The sequence below is a fragment of the Macaca fascicularis genome, chromosome 3 (genome assembly GCF_037993035.2).
Source record: "Macaca fascicularis isolate 582-1 chromosome 3, T2T-MFA8v1.1".
Lineage (NCBI taxonomy): Eukaryota > Metazoa > Chordata > Mammalia > Primates > Cercopithecidae > Macaca > Macaca fascicularis.
In genome coordinates this window covers 2,482,624-2,495,594 of record NC_088377.1, presented here as the reverse complement: position 1 = coordinate 2,495,594, position 12,971 = coordinate 2,482,624, and the positions used below count along the sequence as shown (strand labels likewise).

Below are 12,971 nucleotides of genomic sequence, written 5' to 3'. Positions count from 1 at the left end.
CCTTGTGCTATAAAACACGCCACGACATAGGGACAGCAACAGTGGACACTGTGTGTAGAGAGGTCTTTGTACAGGGACCACCCCCGAGGGAGGCCGCTGTGTGTGTCTGGGGGGTCCCAGGCTGACTCTGGGAGGATTCTGGCATCTTGGTGTGGAGGGATTCTGTGCCTCAGGGCTCTGATGTTGGCCCAAACCTCAGGCTGGCCGGGGTGGGGGATGAGACTCCACATTCTGTGGCGTTGTGTCCTGGGTCCCCTGGAGTGAATGGGTCTCTAACTAAACCCCATGCACCCTACCGCCCCCTCCCCCCAGTCTCAGAGATACCCTGCTGCATAGCACTGCCTGGTGCTGGGCTCACCCCCGGGGGTTTAGCTGGAGCACAACCAGGGGCCACCTCCTCATTGAGGAAACATGGGGGCCACCATCCAGAAGGTGTCCTGCCCCGCACTCAGGATGAGCCTCTGCTCTGCTGAGCCCCGGGATAGACAGTCAGCCCATCGCTCGCTGGGCTTTGGCAATCAGGAAGCAGAATTCTGCCCATCCCAGCAAGAGCCTCTCCCTCCACTGTTTAATTAAAACAGCCTCTCCCTGGCTCCGGACCCCACGCTTGCAGTCCAGCCAGTTTTCTTGTGTGCCTCTCAGCCTCCTGGGAGTGGAAACCCAAGGGCAGATGAGTCCCCGACACAGCCTCAGCAGCGCTGGGTGGGGGCCTCTGGAGGTTGACCCGCCCTCACAGCCACCTTGTGGGGCATCCTCCTTGACTCTATCATCCATGAGACATGGGTCCAGAAGCCAGGAATTATGGTATTTCAGAAGGGACTGCAGAGATTAGCTCATTCACAGCCTCAGGCACAGGCCGGGTACAGCCACCGAGGATGGAGAAGGAGGGGGCCTAGTGCTGCTTTGAAATGAAGGAAGGTATTGAATCCAACATAGGAGCTTTGCCTTGAGAAACTAGAGAAAGACAAGGAAATGGAACGCACAGCAAGCAAAGGGAAGGTTGGGGCAGGAATCCGTGCAACTGAAAACAAAAGGAAAATAGAGGAAATTGATTAAACCCAAGCTGGTTCTTTGAGATCAATCAAATTGATAAACAATATGGAAAACAAAAGGGGATATTGCTAAACAATTGTTGGAAATTAAAAGGCTGATAAGGGAACTCCATAAACAATACCATGTGTGTCTCTTCAAAACCTCAGATACTGTGGACCAATTCCTTGATAGGCACAAATACCAGAACTCATTAAAGAAGAAAAGATAACTCGGAGGTCTGGTATCTAATAAAGGACACCTTCCAACACAGAAAAACTACAATTTCCTGGAAAATACTACGAGTCCTTTAAAGAAGAAAAAATGTCAATTCTACATCATCTCTTTCAGAAGATAGAAGAGGAAAAACACTCACCAACTCTTTTCATGAAGGCAGTGTTACCAAACCAGGCAAAGGCATTGCAATAAGAGAAAACTAGAGACCAACCACCCCCATAAATGTAGACACAAAAATCCTCAATAAAATGTTAGCAAATAAAATCCAGCAACATGTAAAAAAGACAATATGTTGTAGAGATGGGGCCTGGCTATGTTGCCCAGGCTGATCTCAAACTCCTGGCCTCAAATGATCCTCCTGCCTTGGCCTCCCAAAGTGCTGGAATTACAGGCATCAGTCACCACACCCAGCCTAGAAGGGAACTTTTCAAACCAGATAACACTAGTCTGGAAAAACCAGCACCAACACTATTCTTGGTGGGGAACCCCCTCCCTCTAAGATCAGGGGTGTTAGTGCACGTGCTGGCCTCCTTGCTCTGTAAGATCAGGGGTGTTAGTGCACGTGCCGCATCCTTGCTCCGTAAGATCAGGGGTGTTTGTGCACGTGCCGGCCTCCCTGCTCTGTCTGCTGGGAGGGCTGGGAAACGACACCCCAGTGGTGTGAGCACACCTTGCTCCTGATCTTGGCTTCTAAATGCCTTGGTCCACCACAGGGTTTCCTGGAGAAGCGTCTGATTCCACAGATGAAACAGGGCAAATCTGAGATGAACTTGAACCCAAAAGTAAGAAAAGTCAGGGAAGGGCCAGGCGTGGTGACTCACGCCTGTAATCCCAGTGCTTTGGGAGGCCAAGATGGGCGGATCACAAGGTCAGGAGATCGAGACCATCCTGGCTAACACGGTGAAACCCCATCTCTACTAAAAATACAAAAAATTAGCCGGGCGTGGTGGCGGGTGCCTGTAGTCCCAGCTACTTGGGAGGCTGAGGCAGGAGAATGGCGTGAACCCGGGAGGCGGAGCTTGCAGTGAGCCGAGATCGCACCACTGAACTCCAGCCTGGGTGACAGAGCGAGACTCCGTCTCAAAAACAAAAACAAAAAACAACCAAAAAAAGAAAGGTCAGGGAGGGACAGCATGTTGAAAGGGCACCAGGGCCAAAATGAAAGAACGTGAGGGCCAAAGTTGGAACCACTGCAACCACAAAATACATAGTGATGATATTGGACTATAACTCAAGTAATAGATAAATATTCTTTAGTCCACACCCAGGTAAATAAATAAGGAAGCAGACACACAGGAGAGCAGGACAGCTCCTCCTCCCGGGAGATTTCAATTAGCAAGTGTGGAAGGAACAGGGCAGAGAATCCTCAACAGCGCCCCACAGGGGCTGCACGGGGCAGGCTCCCGGAGGGTGCCAACACTACCGGGCAAATGCCTGGGCAGATGCAGGACAGCTGCTAAGTCTCAGACATGACCAATTACAGAGGGAAACAGTGGCACCGCAAGGGATGGGACGGGCCACGTCCCCTCCGTGCCCCGCGTGCACTGCTCCTGTGGGATTCCTCCCCCAACGCGATGCCCGCTGTGACCACAAGGAAACCTCAGGCAAGTCCACACCGAGGGGCATTCTACAAAACACCCAACCAGTCAAGGTCACTGAGGCCCAGGAGAGACTGGGCAACAGTCACAAACCAGAGCAGCCGAGGAGACCTTTCGGCCAGCGCCATGTGGGGTCCTGAGCAGGGCCCGCGGGAAGCCGGTGCACCTGCTTAAAGCCTGTCCTGGGTGAGAAGAAACAGACCAGCGCCGCTTTCTCAGAGCTGGGAACTGACCTGCGGTGGCGTCAGGAAGCTGGTGAAGGGTGATGCGAACTCTGCTTTTCAACCACTATTCCCTAAAACCATTCCACGAGGTCAAGCCACACCTCACAAGCAAAGGCTGCCGAGTGCTCAGTGCTGGGCACCTGCTGTCCTGTGCTACCCTCGCCACCCCTCCATGCTCCACCTGCCCCAGGCCCGAGTCGGCGAGAAAGACTCCTGCTGTACCTGCCTTCCCATCCTGGGTTCTGCTCCCGCGCCCACCTCCTCATCCCAGGTTCTGCCATTGTGTCTGCTTGCTGTGGATTGAATTGTGTCCCTCAAAAGGTGCCAAAGTCCTGACCCCTGGCACATGTGAATGTGACCCTATATGGAAATAGGGTCTTTGTAGGTGACCAAGTTAAGAGGAGGCTGTTAGGATGGGCCCTACTGCAATATGCAATATGCTTTGTGTCCTTATAAAAAGGGGAGATTTGGACACACACACACACACACACACACACACACACAGAGAAGCTGTGTGAAGATAAAGGTGGAGCTCAGGTGAGCCCACTGTAAGCCAAGGACCCCAAAGATAGCAGCAGCCCACAGGAGTGAGGGGAGCGGGATGAGACAGTGCCCCCTGCAGCCTCGGAAGGCTGCAACCCACGCTGTCCACACCGCGATCTCAGACCTCTGGCCTCCAAAACCATGAGACACGGAATTTCTGTTGTGTGACCAGCCAGTTTGTGGTGCTGTTTGTCACGGCAGCCCAAGGAAAGGAACACATTACTACATACAAATCACGACTCACGTTATCTTTATTTAGAACCCAAATGAACCTCTCCCTAACCTTTGAATCACAGGGGCACACGATCTTCTTCAGCAGCCTAGAAACCCAAGGCCCAGCAGAGCTACCCGCAGGCACCCGCTCCCCATAGCCCGGCACACACAGACCACGCCACCCTCCACGTGAGCCTGGGGAGCAAAGCAGCACAGCCTGACCTGCACCTCAGCTCTTCCTCCTGAGTCTAAAACACACACGTGCCCCAGGCCAATTCCAAGTTTTGTAAACTGAGCAACAGCTCTTGGGAAACAAAAACACAGCTACTGTTTATTCTCCTGGAGCTGGCTGTACACCCCAACAAGGAAGGGAGGGCCTGCTGAGCCTCCTGTCTGGATGACACGCGCCTGGGAGGAGTATAAAAGCCCCAGAAACCCGATCACCTCACTCACTCCCTCACCCACTCCCTCCCATCTCGCCCAGCCCAACCCCCAGCACTGCAGCGTCCACCATGTCCGTCTGCTCCAGTGACCTGAGCTACAGCAGCCGCGTCTGCCTTCCTGGTTCCTGTGACTCTTGCTCTGACTCCTGGCAGGTGGATGACTGCCCAGAGAGCTGCTGCGAGCCCTGCTGCTGCGCCCCCAGCTGCTGTGCCCCGGCCCCCTGCCTGACCCTGGTCTGCACCCCAGTGAGCTGTGTGTCCAGCCCCTGCTGCCAGGTGGCCTGTGAGTCCAGCCCCTGCCAATCAGGCTGCACCAGCTCCTGCACGCCCTCGTGCTGCCAGCAGTCTAGCTGCCAGCCAGCTTGCTGCACCTCCTCCCCCTGCCAGCAGGTCTGCTGCGTACCCGTCTGCTACAAGCCTGTGTGCTGTGTGCCCACCTGCTCTGAGGATTCCTCTTCATGCTGCCAGCAGTCTAGCTGCCAGCCAGCCTGCTGCACCTCCTCCTCCTGCCAGCAGGCCTGCTGTGTGCCCGTCTGCTGCAAGCCTGTGTGCTGCAAGCCTGTCTGCTGTGTGCCCACCTGCTCTGGGGCTTCCTCTCTGTGCTGCCAGCAGTCTAGCTGCCAGCCGGCTTGCTGCACCTCCTCCCAAAGCCAGCAGGGCTGCTGCGTGCCTGTCTGCTGCAAGCCTGTGAGCTGCGTGCCTGTTTGCTCTGGGGCTTCCACTTCATGCTGCCAGCAGTCTAGCTGCCAGCCAGCTTGCTGCACCACCTCCTGCTGCAGACCCTCCTCCTCCGTGTCCCTCCTCTGCCGCCCCGTGTGCAGGACCGCCTGCTGCGTGCCCGTCCCCTCCTGCTGTGCCCCCACCTCCTCCTGCCAGTCCAGCTGCTGCCGCCCGGCCTCCTGCATGTCCCTCTTCTGCAGCCCTGTGTGCTCAGGTCAGAAGCCCAGCTGCTGATGGACACGCCCCCCAGTGCCAGCCAGGCTCAGCTCCCACCTGGAAGCTGAGAGTCACGTCCTGAATTGCTCCTGCACTTTGACCATTTCCCGGTGTCTGCTATTGAGCTGGACAGTGGAAGAACTGAATGTCTATACTCAATGCTGCAGCCCTTTTGCGGGGTGGGGGTTGCTTCTAGAAAGTTCCCATGGCAGTGGCCTCCCCTCCATATCTCCTACTTCTCGTGAGGGTCAGCTCAGCCTTGACCCGTGTGGTCTCTGTCCTCCTGGCTCAGAGCCCCAGAGCCTTCTTTGGAGGCCCTCACACTGACCAATAAAGGCCCTGAGACTGCAATGGCGCTGGCATCCAGGTGTGTTGATCGATGTCTTGGCTGGAACTCATGGCCATGGTTTTCTCCTTTGTGCACAACCCTCTGCTGTCCTTCAGTCCCCTGAGTGTTATCCTGTGCCCAAGGGTGTGTGGCTTCCAGGGGTCCAGGCTAGACGGACATGGGCAGGGGGGAGCCTTGCAGCCCTTTGGCCATTTCAGGCCCTTGGGTTTGTCCCTAACCCTCCTGTGTTGTTTGTCATGTCATAGTTCTTTTTGCTGATTTGCTTTTTAAATTCTCCTTCTTCTGCACAATACCTGTCAAATAAGAACGGTGTCTTATAGCGCCATGCTTGCCTAGAGTGTATCCAAATGCCCCCCTAGCTTCAAAATCAGTAGTCTTCATCAACATTGCCTAAAATCCTCTTGCGCCCTGTGCAGACATCACTGGTGTGGTGGGAGGAACACAGGCTGGCGATTGGAATCGGGTCTCTGTCGCTTCCACCCTGTGTGAGCAGAATCATCTCCTCGACCCTCCAGCCTCTCTAAGGTCAGAGAAATAGGACTCCCTCTTTCAGGTTTCCAAATGGAGTGGTAAGAATGACAGACAGCACGTGTAACCACAGTGAGCCCAGGGCCAGTGGACTGGCCAGAGCAGGATGGGCTGAGGAGTTTTAGGCATTTTAAGAAGTCTTTAAAAATTATATTTGGAATAATGATGTGTTGTAACCACTGGAAGAAGTGCCAACTATTCCAATGATTATAAAACATACTCATAAAGCAATGATGATAAGATCAGAAAGAATTTCCATGCACAGGTGTCAGAGAGTGGCCTGGGAACTCAGTTGCAGTGGAGGTGGAGTTGTGAGGACAGACCCAGAGCACTGGCCACATGGAGTCACAGTCCCGGGGTGGAAGGGAGTGCACAACTCACAGGTGAACAGACAGATGTGCCAGGGTGGGTGAGGGTGGGCACAACTCACAGGTGAACAGACACACGGATATCCCAGGGCAAGTGAGAGTGGGCATCTCACAGGTTAACAGACACACAGGTGTTCCAGGGTGGGTGAGGGTGCAAACCTCCTGGGTGAACAGACACAAGGATGTGCCAGGGTGGGTGAGAGTGGGCACCTCACGGGTGAACAAACACACGGATGTCCCAGGGTGGGTGAGGGTGCAAACCTCATGGGTGAACGTGCCCATGGTTTTCAGCAACACAACTCAATGTGTTGATTGCAACCCATGGAACCAGAGAGTTAAAAATAACTCCAGAGAAGGGGGATTCTGTGGAAGAGTCTTCATTAAACTACAGTGCTATCTCCCTTCCCGTGAGCTGAGAACACTGCTGGTTGAGGTCCTTTGTGTGTTTTTTTTTTTTTTTTTTTTTTTTTTTAGACAGAGTCTCGCTCTGTCGCCCAGGTTGGAGTGCAGTGGCGCAATCTCGGCTCACTGCAAGCTCCGCCTCCCGGGTTCACGCCATTCTCCTGCCTCAGCCTCCCGAGTAGCTGGGACTACAGGCGCCCACAACCGCGCCCGGCTAATTTTTTGTATTTTTAGTAGAGACGGGGTTTCACCGTGGTCTCGATCTCCTGACCTTGTGATCCGCCCGCCTCGGCCTCCCAAAGTGCTGGGATTACAGGCGTGAGCCACCGCGCCTGGCCAGTCCTTTGTGTCTTTACCAAACCTCACTCTGTCTTCAGAAAGTAGTTTTCTAGGAGGTGTATAGAAAAGTTGAGAAACCACTATAAAACAAGCTGACTTAGGGGATATTTATACAAAATCCCATCCAACAACAGTGGGATGCGCATTGTTTAAAGTGCACATGGAACATCCACCAACGTAAACCACCGGAGAGACCTGAGTGCAAGTCTGAGTGTCCTCAGGAGGGATGAAATGACAGGAGGGCTGAGTGTGCTGCTTGACCACACAGAATTGGAAATCATTAACAGAAAGACATTTAGAAAACTGCCACATACTTGGAAATTAAATAACACACTTTAAGACCTATGAGTAAAAATATAAATCACAATGGAAATTATGAAATATCTGGAATAAAATCAAAATGAAATCACCACATATCAATACTTGTGGGATGCAGCTAACAAAGCATGTAGAGGAAAATGCATAATAATTTGCTTTATCAGAAAAGAAGGCCTAAAATCAATTATCTGAGCTTCCAGCTTCAGAAGCTAAAGAAGCATATGTTGAAACCCAAAATAACTAAAAATAATAAAATAATCAAGAATTTAAAAACTCCACTGTGTTTGTCCATTTTGCACTGCTTTAAAGGAATACCTGAGACTGGGCACTTTATAAGGAAAGGCCCATTGCTATCTGGCTCCTGGTTCTACAGGCTGTACAAGCATGGCACCTGCTCAGCTTCTGCTGAGGTCTCAGGATGCTTTACTTATGGTGGAAGGTGGACGGGGAGCAGGCATCACATGGTGTGACAGGAGCAAGAGAGACAGAGAGGAGGAGTGCCAGGCCCTTGTGAACAACCAGCTCTCCATGAAGTAACAGAGCAAGACTTCACTCATTATTGTGGGGGTGACACCAAGCCACTCATGAGGGAGCCATCCCCATGATCCAGTCACCTCCCACTAAGCCCTGCCTCCAACACGGGATCATGGTTCAACATGAGATTTGGAGGGGACACACATCCACCGTATCACCTACCAAATAAGTGGACAAACAGGGAAATAAATAAAACCAAACCTAGTTTTTTTAATAGACCAATAAAATTGGCAAATTTCTAACTTTACTGATCATTATAAAACAAGAGGACAAATAAATTACCAATATTAGGTGTTATGGTTTGGCTGTGTCCTCACCCAAATCTCATCTTAAATTCTCACATGTTGTGGGAGGGACCTGGTGAGAGGTAATTGAATCATGGGGGTGGGTCTTTCCTGTGCTGTTCTCATGATAGTGAATAAGTCTCACGAGAGCTGATGGTTTTATACACGGGAGTTTCCCTTAACAAGCTCTCTTCTCTTGTCTGCCACCATGTGAATTGTGCCTTTCGCTGTCCACCATGATTGTGAGGCCTCCCCAGCCATGTGGAACTGTGAGTCCATTAAACCTCCTTCTTTTGTAAATTGCCCAGTCTTGGGTATGTCTTTATGAGCAGCCTGAAAATGAACTAATACATCAGGAATGAATAAAAGGTTGCCACTACAGAATCTGGAGATATTTAAAGGAAACCAAAGAAATAATGCAAACAACTCTGTCAATACATTCAGCAGCTTAGATGAAATAGGCAAATGACTGGAAATACATAATTTATGAAAAGGGATACAAGAAGAAATAGAAAATCTGAATAGTCCTTTATCAGTTGAAGAGATTGGATTCATAATTAAAACCCTTCCCAAAAAGAAAATGCCAATCCCAAATGGCTTTGCTATTGAATTCTACCAAGCATTTAGGGGAGAAATAAAACCAACCTAACCCAAACTCTTCCAGAAAACCGTGGGGTAGACACAGCGTCGGCGAGGGTGCTAGGGATTAGGGGACGGAGGCTGAGGCCTCACAGGTGGCAGGGGCTCCCTTTGTGGGCTCTTGCCACAGACACAGGCCCCTGGGATGAGAGGGGGACTCACGGAGGAACAGCCACGCCTTGGCCCTGAGATGGCCTTTCAGGGAGGGGAACTGAAAATTTACCTGTTGGGGACAGTTGCCTACTTACTAAAACCGTTCCAGCTACCACCACAGCCCCTGGAAGGCCATCCCCCCAGAAAATCCCCAAGGTCTCAGCAGGGCCTTGTCCACCTGTGCCCTCCAGTGTCGCCCATGTCAACCTCACCTCAGAGGGGCCTGATGCACAGCCCTACAGGTGCGAACTCTGGGTCCTGAAAGCCCAGGTGGAACCTGGTGTCCCCAGAGGAGGACCTGGGGCAGTGCCGGTTTTGGGGAATCACGTGCATCCATCCACCCACTCCACGATGCTTTTGTCCCCATCGAGCCCCTTGTCTCCTATGCAGGTGCAGCAGCCCCTCACTCTCCCCTCGCATTGCTGCTAAACCAGCAGAACCCTGGGGCAGGTGGCACACAGAGAGAGTGACCAGGCCCAGAGGCCGCAGTGCCTGGACCCTAAACCAGCTTCCCGGCAGGTGACCCTGCAGGGTGAGCTCTCCCAGGTGGGACAGTGGGTGAGACGGTCCTGGGGTCTGGAGAGCCCCACAACCCAGGGCAGGGCAGCGAATGACCAGGCTCGGGAAAACCCAGGCATGGAGACTGAGCCGGGACTGAGCCTTCCTGGGAGTGACCGTGAGTCCCACCTGGTGGCCTCCCTGGAGGAGTTAGGCCACTGTCCCCTGTGACTTCTCGGTTAAGTCACTCATTCCTAGAAACAGTCATGTCTGGAGGAGACCAATGTCAGCTCAAAACCATGTGTCCCCAGGAGCACAACAGGAAAAGAGAATCAGGTGACCAAGGGGAGTTTATTTGGGAGCAGGAAGAGGTGCTGACAGGTTCAAGTCAAGGCCGAGTGACCCAAGGCAGAAAAGCTGGGAGGGAGGACAGGGGACCCAGCAGGCAGGTGAGCACCTGCTAGGAGGCAAGAGCTGGGAAGCTGCGTGGATGGGGGCTCCTGGGAGCAAGGGGGAGGTCACCTCAGCATATAGGGGCCCCGTCCCAGGTGGGGGCAACCTCTAACCCGAGTCAGGACCAGTTGGTCCTGGGGATGTGCCCATCAGCAACTGGACTCCTGGCCTGAGCCAAGCCCTCAGCAGGCCGGGTGGGAGCACACGGGGCGGCAGAGGAGGGACACACAGGAGGCCGGGCGACAGCAGCTGGCCTGGCAGGAGGAGGCAGGGGCACAGTAGGAGGAGATGGGCACGCAGCAGGTGGACCTGCACACGGGGTGGCAGAGGAGGGACATGGAGGAGGAGGGTCTGCAGCAGGAGGTGGTGCAGCAAGCCGGTTGGCAGCTAGACTGCTGGCAGCATGAAGTAGAAGCCCCAGAGCAGATGGGCAGACAGGAGACAGGTTTGCAGCAGACAGGCTTGCAGCGGACGGGCACACAGCAGGACTGCTGGCACGGGGAAGAGGTGCAGCAAGCTGGCTGGCAGCTAGACTGCTGGCAGCATGAAATGGAACCCCCAGAGCAGATAGGCACACAGCAGACGGACTTGGAGCAGACAGGCTTGCAGCAGACGGGCACACAGGAGGACTGCTGACATGGGGAAGAGGTGCAGCAAGCCGGCTGGCAGCTGGACTGTTGGCAGCATGAAATGGAACCCCCAGAGCAGACGGGCACACAGGAGACGGGTTTGCAGCAGACAGGCTTGCAGCAGACGGGTACACAGCAGGACTGTTGGCACGGGGAGGAGGTGCAGCAAGCCGGCTGGCAGCTAGACTGCTGGCAGCATGAAGAGGAATCCCCAGAGCAGGTGGGCACACAGCAGACGGACTTGCAGCACACAGGCTTGCAGCAGACGGGCACACAGCAGGACTGCTGGCAGGGGGAGGAGGTGCAGCAAGCCGGCTGACAGCTGGACTGCTGGCAGCACGAGGGTGTGCAGGAGCTGGTGCAGCTTGATTGGCAGGGGCTGGACTCACAGGCCACCTGGCAGCAGGGCCTGGACACACAGCTCACTGGGGTGCAGACGAGGGTCAGGCAGGAGGCCGGGGTGCAGCAGCTGGGGGCGCAGCAGGGAGGCTCACAGCAGCTCTCTGGGCAGTCGTCCACCTGCCAGGAGTCGGAGTAAGCGCTGGAGCAGACGGACATGGTGGACGCGGCCATGCTGGGGTGGGAGGAGGTGAGCTGGGGGAGGTGTGAGTGAGTGTGGGAGTGAGTGAACGAGTGAGTGAGCTGCTCAGGGCTGTGGGGCTTTTAAATCCCTCCCTGGCGTGTGTTGTCCTGACAGGAGGCTCCAGAAGCTTCTCTTCCTTGTTGGTGTTTAGAGCTGGTGGCTGGAGATGTGTCATTTGTGCTGGTTTATCTCTTTGTTTTCCCCTCATTAAACTTGTGTGTATGTTGCAGGGCTCTGTTTCTTCATCAGTTTTTATTTTGGCCCCAGAAATGTGGTGGAAAATATTTCAAGAAAGCTTTTGTTGAGTTGAAGTTTTAGAGATGAAGACTTCTCTAAAGGGAGGAATTCTAGTTTCACCTACCCTGTGTTTGGACTGATTGGATATATTTTATTACTTTTAGCATATTAAAACATAAATATGTAGAAAAATATGCATTTCTTATAAAATACAACTGGCACAGAGGGTAAGACGAAGCTAAGTGGCCCTCCCTTCAACCCCTTGTGCCTCGTAAGGGGAAGAGAGTCGGTATCTGGTGGATCCACACTTTACCTTTGTCTCTTCAGCTCTTCCATGCCACCCTCAGAGGCCTCTCTGTTTTATTTGAAGCTGTGCTCTGGGTTTTCTCCATGTTTATTTCATCATGGTGACAGATCAAGTGCTTTTTCACATATGGTGATTTTAGGACATGCATTTTAAAATTTCTCTCTTGCCTGGCTGGGCACGGTGGCTCACCCACCTGTAATTCCAACACTTTGAGAGGCCAAGGCGGGCAGATCACGAGGTCAGGAGATCGAGACCATCCTGGCTAACACGGTGAAAACCCGTCTCTACTAAAAATACAAAAAAATTAGCTGGGTGTGGTGGTGGGTGCCTGTAGTCCCAGCTACTCAGGAGGCTGAGGCACGAGAATGGTGTGAACCCAGGAGGGAGAGCTTACAGTGAGCCAAGATCGTGCCACTGCACTCCAGCCTGGGTGACAGAGTGAGACTCCATCTCAAAAAAATAAAAAATAAAAAGATTTCTTTCTTGCCTAAAAATGTATTCAACTTTACTCTCACACTTATATGATAGTTTAGCTGGATATATAATTCTAGTTTTAAATCAGAATTATTATTATTATAAATAATAATAAAAAAATCTGTTTTCTCAAAATGATGAACCCGTGTCACCATTTTTCTGTGGTGTCCAGTGTTGCTGATGGAAGACTGACGCTGGTCATTTGTCATTTTTTATAGTTTGCCTCTCTCTCTCTCCTTTTTTTTTTTAACTCTCTGGGAACATTTGGTTTTCTTTTTATTCTTGTTTTGTTTCTCTGAGTATGCATAATTTTACTTTCTGTGGTTAGAATTCATTGAGCCTTTCAATGTGGAGACTCAGGAAGTGTCTTGCACTCTTAAAAATAACTCTTATCTCTCGAGGTCTTTCCTTTTGTGACTTTGATTTTGTCTCATGATGAATGAAACACATTTTTGGCTCACTGTAATGATGTTCTGTTGAGCATTTAAACATTTTCCCCTCATTTCACTGGACATCAGTTAAGCTCTGCTCACTGGTGGCAGTTCATTTGATTTTCTGAGTAAAAGACTATTTTATTCTAGGGCACTGGGGTCCTGATCCAGTTTACATCCTCATTTGTTTCCATCTGTTTCTTTTCTACAAATATATAAAGG

The 12,971-nt window shown here is 52.2% G+C and overlaps 3 protein-coding genes across 8 annotated transcripts in view; 1 reads left to right on the top strand and 2 right to left on the bottom strand.

The window, feature by feature from the left end:
- TSPEAR (thrombospondin type laminin G domain and EAR repeats) overlaps nucleotides 1-12,971 on the bottom strand; it is a 226,175-nt gene that overhangs the window by 82,670 nt on the left and 130,534 nt on the right. The window lies entirely within an intron of this gene.
- On the top strand, nucleotides 4,292-5,453 carry LOC102121985 (uncharacterized). 3 transcript variants are annotated; one of them, XM_065541320.1, is made up of 3 exons: nucleotides 4,351-4,533; nucleotides 4,564-4,677; nucleotides 4,804-5,453. In XM_065541320.1, the coding sequence occupies exons 1-3, from the start codon at nucleotides 4,357-4,359 to the stop codon at nucleotides 5,239-5,241; spliced, it is 729 nt and encodes a 242-aa protein (XP_065397392.1). In that variant the 5' UTR covers nucleotides 4,351-4,356; the 3' UTR covers nucleotides 5,242-5,453. The 3 variants fall into 3 exon arrangements, with proteins under 3 accessions (XP_065397391.1, XP_065397390.1, XP_065397392.1); XM_065541319.1 differs by having other exon boundaries at nucleotides 4,292-4,677; XM_065541318.1 differs by having other exon boundaries at nucleotides 4,292-4,692.
- On the bottom strand, nucleotides 9,975-11,356 carry LOC102122388 (uncharacterized). 4 transcript variants are annotated; one of them, XM_065541309.2, is made up of 2 exons: nucleotides 10,587-11,356; nucleotides 9,975-10,337 (listed from the first exon to the last, which is right to left on the bottom strand). In XM_065541309.2, exons 1-2 carry the CDS (start codon nucleotides 11,288-11,290, stop codon nucleotides 10,271-10,273), a joined length of 771 nt encoding a protein of 256 aa, XP_065397381.1. In that variant the 5' UTR covers nucleotides 11,291-11,356; the 3' UTR covers nucleotides 9,975-10,270. The 4 variants fall into 4 exon arrangements, with proteins under 4 accessions (XP_065397381.1, XP_065397380.1, XP_065397382.1 ...); XM_065541308.2 differs by having other exon boundaries at nucleotides 9,975-10,675; nucleotides 10,829-11,356; XM_065541310.2 differs by having other exon boundaries at nucleotides 9,975-10,717; nucleotides 10,970-11,356.

Coding starts and splice junctions, on each gene's coding strand:
- LOC102121985 (XM_065541318.1), top strand. CDS start 4,357: ATGTCCGTCTGCTCCAGTGACCTGAGCTACAGCAGCCGCGTCTGCCTT. Junction 4,693..4,803: donor AGCAGGTCTGCTGCGTACCC/GTCTGCTACAAG, acceptor TCCTGCCAGCAG/GCCTGCTGTGTGCCCGTCTG.
- LOC102122388 (XM_065541308.2), bottom strand. CDS start 11,290: ATGGCCGCGTCCACCATGTCCGTCTGCTCCAGCGCTTACTCCGACTCC. Junction 10,676..10,828: donor TACCCGTCTGCTGCAAGCCT/GTCTGCTGCAAA, acceptor GTCTGCTCCAAG/TCCGTCTGCTGTGTGCCTAT.